This window comes from Jaculus jaculus, chromosome 14 (genome assembly GCF_020740685.1).
Source record: "Jaculus jaculus isolate mJacJac1 chromosome 14, mJacJac1.mat.Y.cur, whole genome shotgun sequence".
NCBI lineage: Eukaryota > Metazoa > Chordata > Mammalia > Rodentia > Dipodidae > Jaculus > Jaculus jaculus.
The window spans coordinates 10,592,821-10,598,204 of NC_059115.1; the positions used below are offsets into that span (position 1 = coordinate 10,592,821).

Below are 5,384 nucleotides of genomic sequence, written 5' to 3' on the forward strand. Positions count from 1 at the left end.
ATTGAACATCACACCACTCTAAGTGAATTTCAAGATCAATAAGGTATTCCATCATAACATTTTCCTTATAATATTGTCAATTGTATATTTATTGCTTACTCATTGATAGGACAAAAATACATGAATACAAGTAACATCAGGAAATAAAAACTTGATTTAGATTTCAAATTACAGAGGATAGAGTTTTCTTTGTGGCCACAGACTAGCCTTCTTTATGTGAGAAAGTGACAGAAGAGAGAGGGAATTGGCACGCCAGGGTCTTCAGCTACCACAACCGAACTCCAGACGTGTGCACCTCTTTGTGCACATCTGCAAACTGTGTGCTTGCGTCCACTTGTGTGTCTGCATTGTTTGGGGTCTGGAGAGTCAAACATGAATCCTTAGATTTTTTTTTAGGCAAGTGCCTTAACCACTAAGCGTTCTCTCCAGCCTGAGGTTAGAGTTTTGAATGTTACAAAAACAGTCAGTTTTCATGATCAAACTGATAATAGTAGTATAATTCAGGAAGAAGAGTGAAAGAGAGATTGAGAGAGAGTGGAAGAAAGAAGAAGACAGAAGAGAGAAAAGAGGAGAAGAAAAAGGGAAGGAGGACTATGAGTTCTCATTTTTCCCCAGTCACACACTTCTCCCTGGCATGTTTCATGGTGGTTGTTCTGCAACTTTCCTCAATCACATCACAATTTCTAGATCAAGAGTCTGGACGTATGAGTCTGATGGGAATATTTTATTTACATTCAAACCAAAATGGTCTTTAGGCATATTTCTTTACTGGTCTTTGAATGTTTTATGTCAAGATGATTATATGAGCATGAAAAAATAATTTCCCATACCCAAATAGTACATATTTATACCTCAGACATTAATACTTGAGAAATGTAATTCTTTGCAAACTCCCCACATCACAGAAAGCCCCTAAGTTGCCAGAAAATGATACTTTGCTGGTTACTCTGACTCTAGCCCATTTTTTTTTTTTTTGGTTCCTTTTATCTGAATAATTTTGAACACAAATTCTCCTTTCTTCTTTTTTTATTTTATTTATTTATTTATTTTTCCTTTCTTCCCTTTTGAAAGCAGGCTAAAATAATTGAAGATACATAGTGGTTAACCTTTCTCAATATAAGAGATGTTGGACAGAAAATTCCTAACAATTTGATCAAAAATACACATGGCACAGTGTTTAAATTTCATTAATACTGCAACATTTTTCATGGAAACTATTGATACAATCATGTGAGCATTTTCACACTGCTTTAATTATTGCCTGTTGTGAAGAATATATGAGAATGATGTTAGGGGTATATTCTTGCTATAATGTGTGTTTAATGTGAGTGGTTCATTTGGAGAACAGGATAGCCTGGAGGATTGGCATCGACAAGTAATATCCCTCTCAGAGCTCTCCCACTATCCGAGGGCCATGGGTTATTTCATATGAACAAGTAAAGCAGAAGTTGGAAACCTTGGTGTACCGGCTGAGGAGCAGGAAGGGGCAGAAGGCTGGGAAGCATGCAGACATTGCAACACTTGCATTGACCAGCCACCTAGTGGTTACCTCAAAGAAAGTGTAACATAAAACTAAGATGGCAGAGATCATATACAAGAGCAAAAAGCTGCTCACCAGGGCAAGGATGCTCTGGGTGGCTCTGGTTTCAGGTGATGACCAAGGAGACAGGGAGCTGTGAATGTGTTGGACCCTCTGCTTGTGCTTTGTGAGCATAAGGACCATGGAGCCACTGGCCCATGTCATGATTCCCAAATACACAACATCAATGGAGGCAAATAGGATTGCATAGAATGTCCTTGTTAGACTGTGAATATCTACAATAGCACAGTATACAAAATCTCTAAATGCTGTGCTATTTCTCGTTCCCAAGATGTCCGTAACAATTGTAGGAATGCCAGCATTTATCAGCAGTTGCAGGGCCCAGCACAGACCCAAGGAGGAACCAATGAACTTGGGGGCTCTGAACTTGAGTTGTCCCCACTTGGAATTGCTGGGGCTGATTGTGATGACCTGAAAGACACTCAAGAGTGATGTGGAACTAAGGGATACACCTCTGGCCACTCTGTGGAGATAAAAGATGAGTTTACACAGAATATCATCTAGAAAATAAGTCATACCAAAGGCAGCCATTGTCTGGGGGATTCCTTTAAAGAGAAGAACCATGAAGTTGGCCCAGGTCAGGTGCTTGACAATCAGATCTGTGGGCTTCACCCGTCTCCCTGAGAAGTCAGTGAGAACAAAGTAGCCAAGGCAGGCACAGTTCCCCAGGACTCCCAATGCTGTCTGTGACAGGAACATGATCCCCACAGTCAGGTTTACGGGGGACATCTGTCACCTTCCCGGAGTGTCTCTCAGTGTCAGAGGCACAGGAGTCTTCACTGACAAGCAGCGCTACTTCCTTTATGACATGTAAAATACTCCATCCACCTGTAACCATAACTTCCATTAATCACTGATAATAAATTTACATTTTCTCATATGTTTCATAGTATTTCCTAGTTTTTCAGATGTAGTTGGATATTAGTCATGGTATTGCCATGAAACCTAAAGCACATTTTGTTTCTGCTATGTGTCAAGGTTTTATCGTCATGCTTTACAAATAATATCTGACTTAAATTTAACAATAATTTGTCCAAAGTTTCAAATTAAGAGATTTATGATGAGTGTACATATGCGTCAGATTTACTAGAGCCACCATAGGAAAACAGCACAGATTTGCTGGAATTCAATAGTCTGCAAAAAATTAAATAAGAACCATCAGAATATAGGAAAGAAGAGTGTTTTCTTGGTAAATACTATTTATTTCAATTTATGTACTTTCCCATTATATGAATTATTTCTTATGTATGTTTTGAAAAACTCCTTGAGTGAACTTTTTTTTTTTTTTTTTTTTGGTTTTGTTTTTTGGTTTTGGAGGTAGCATTTCACTCACTACTTTTTTTTTTTTTAAACATTTTCTTTAATTTATTTGAGAGTGACAGACACAGAGAGAAAGACAGATAGAGGGAGAGAGAGAGAGAATGGGCGCGCCAGGGCTTCCAGCCTCTGCAAACGAACTCCAGACGCGTGCGCCCACTTGTGCATCTGGCTAACGTGGGACCTGGGGAACTGAGCCTCGAACCGGGGTCCTTAGGCTTCACAGGCTAGCGCTTAACTGCTAAGCCAATCTCTCCAGCCCACTACTTTTTTTTTTTCCTTTTTTGAGGTAGTGTCTCACTGTACCCCAGCCTGTCCTGGAACTCAGTTTGTACTTCCAGACTGGCCTTGAACTTGTATCAATTCTCCTGCCTGTCCATCCCTAGTACTCATATTAAAGGCATGCACCACCATGCCCTGTCATGGCACATATTTTTAAATATTCTCTCAATTTGGAATTTGTCTGCTGGCCAATTCCATATATTTTAAACTGTGAGTATGAAAAGACAATAGTGGGCCTGTAGATATTGCTCAGAGGTTAAAGATGCTTTCTTGAAAGCCCGATGGTCTGGATTTGAATCCCTAGTAGCCATTTAAAGCGAGATGCACAAATTGGTACATGCATCTGGAGTTAATTGTCAGGGCCAAGGGGTCCTGATAGACTTCTCTCTCTTTCTTGCAAGCTAAGAAATAAATATTTTTTAAAAACACAATAGTTAAAAATTATAGTAATTTTGAGAGTTAAATGTTTGTAACAGTGTTGAGTGAAAAGTGGCTTGACTTTAGGATATCATACATGATATGCAAGAATTTCTAAATATTCTTAATCATTTAACCAAGTAGAGAGATAGAGAAGAGAGATGGACAAAGAGAATGCACATGCCAGGGCCCACCATCACTGCAAGCCCACTCTAGTTGTTTGAGCCATCTTGTGCATCTACCTTTACTTGGGCATTGGGGGAATGAACAGCCTTAGGTGCTAAGCCAGCTCTCTAGCCCTAAAGTGTTATTCTGTAATCCTAGAAAGCTGCTTGTGCTATATAAAGCTTTTCTGAATTATATGAAATGAAATAAATATAGCTAGTATTATATTTACTACCTGACAGGACGGAAATATCTGAGACATTCGTTTCTACCAAGCATTGAAAAGGGTCAAATTACTTGAGCAGCCAGTGCCCTTGGAAACCAAAGCTGCAGGGAAGGAAACATTTTACCCTTGCTATGTCAGACTAAGTCTGCTGATGGGTGAGAAACATCACTGGGATCATTGCAGTGGGAATCTTTCAGAGTCTGCTTTTATGTATGTGATTATGAAATTAATTTCTTGTTTCTGTTCCTGTCCTCCAGGATGACAGAAAGCCTGCCACTATGCCAAATGGAACATGTGATTCCAGGATAGAAAAGATTGCTGTTGTCAGCCCTGTAATGTGTGGACAGAAAATCCAGGACACTGAATACAGTCTCCTATGCACTATAGGAATGGCGGCCATCAGTCTCTTAAATCTGCCTGTTATTCTAGCATCTCCTTCAATAGAATGTGACAGGACCCCAGCAATAAAAGGAGAGAAACTGAACTGTGAAAAACAATCACATACATTTTTGTCACTGAGACCCCCCCGCCCCTTGCTGCTCCTAAGGAAACCACAGTGAATCCTTTTAAAGAGCTTCAAAAAGGAAATTCCAAGGTAAGTCATTCTCTTTCCTACTGGGTTCCTTCCAGGGGGTGAGCTCACACCTGTGGCTAGATCCTTTTCTGTGTGAGCATTCGTCTCTAAGAATGTGACCATATTTGACAACAGCTCTCACCCAGCTCCACTGCAAGGTCCTACTGTCTAAAGCTGGGGTAGGGGGGTTGAGAAACTCACATGTGAGCTGGATAGATTGCTTAGTGGTTAGGATCCTTGCATTCAAAGCCAAAGGACCCAGGTTCGACTCCCCAGGACCCAGGTAAGTCAGATGCCCAAGGGGGCATATACATCTGGAGTTCACTTGCAGTGGCTGGAGGCACTGGCAAGTCCATTCTCTCTCTCTGCCTATCCCTGTATATCTCTCTCAAATAAATAAATAAATATTTAACCAAAAAAAATAAAGAAATTCACTTGCAAGCCAGGCGTGGTGGTGCACGCCTGTAATCCCAGTGTTCAGGAGGCAGAGGTAGGAGGAGGAACACCGAGAATTCAAGGCCACCCTGAGACTACATAGTTAATTACAGGTCAGCCTGCACCAGGGTGAGACCCTACCTCAAAAAACCAAGGGAACAAAAAAGAAACTCACTTTTTGATGCCTCTGTGAGATCTGGTATGTCATCGAGATTCAGAGGTCACAGAGAGAGCAATCCCACGCATACCAAGGAAGAACTCAGTATCTCAGGGTAAGACTTTCATATACTGAGATCTAATCTCCCCTGTGATCAAGGTGATCATGTCACAGGAGACAGTGATGACAGTGTCTGTTTAGGGAGATGACA

At 40.7% G+C, this 5,384-nt stretch overlaps 1 protein-coding gene across 1 annotated transcript; it reads right to left on the reverse strand.

Moving 5' to 3' along the window:
• Nucleotides 1–1,387: 1,387 nt before the first annotated feature.
• Nucleotides 1,388–2,329, reverse strand: LOC101610802 (vomeronasal type-1 receptor 4-like). The gene has a single exon (XM_004672726.2). It carries the CDS (start codon nucleotides 2,327–2,329, stop codon nucleotides 1,388–1,390), a length of 942 nt encoding a protein of 313 aa, XP_004672783.2.
• Nucleotides 2,330–5,384: the final 3,055 nt, after the last annotated feature.

Excerpts from the sequence above, each read along its gene's own strand:
- LOC101610802 (XM_004672726.2), bottom strand. The coding sequence starts at position 2,329 with ATGTCCCCCGTAAACCTGACTGTGGGGATCATGTTCCTGTCACAGACA.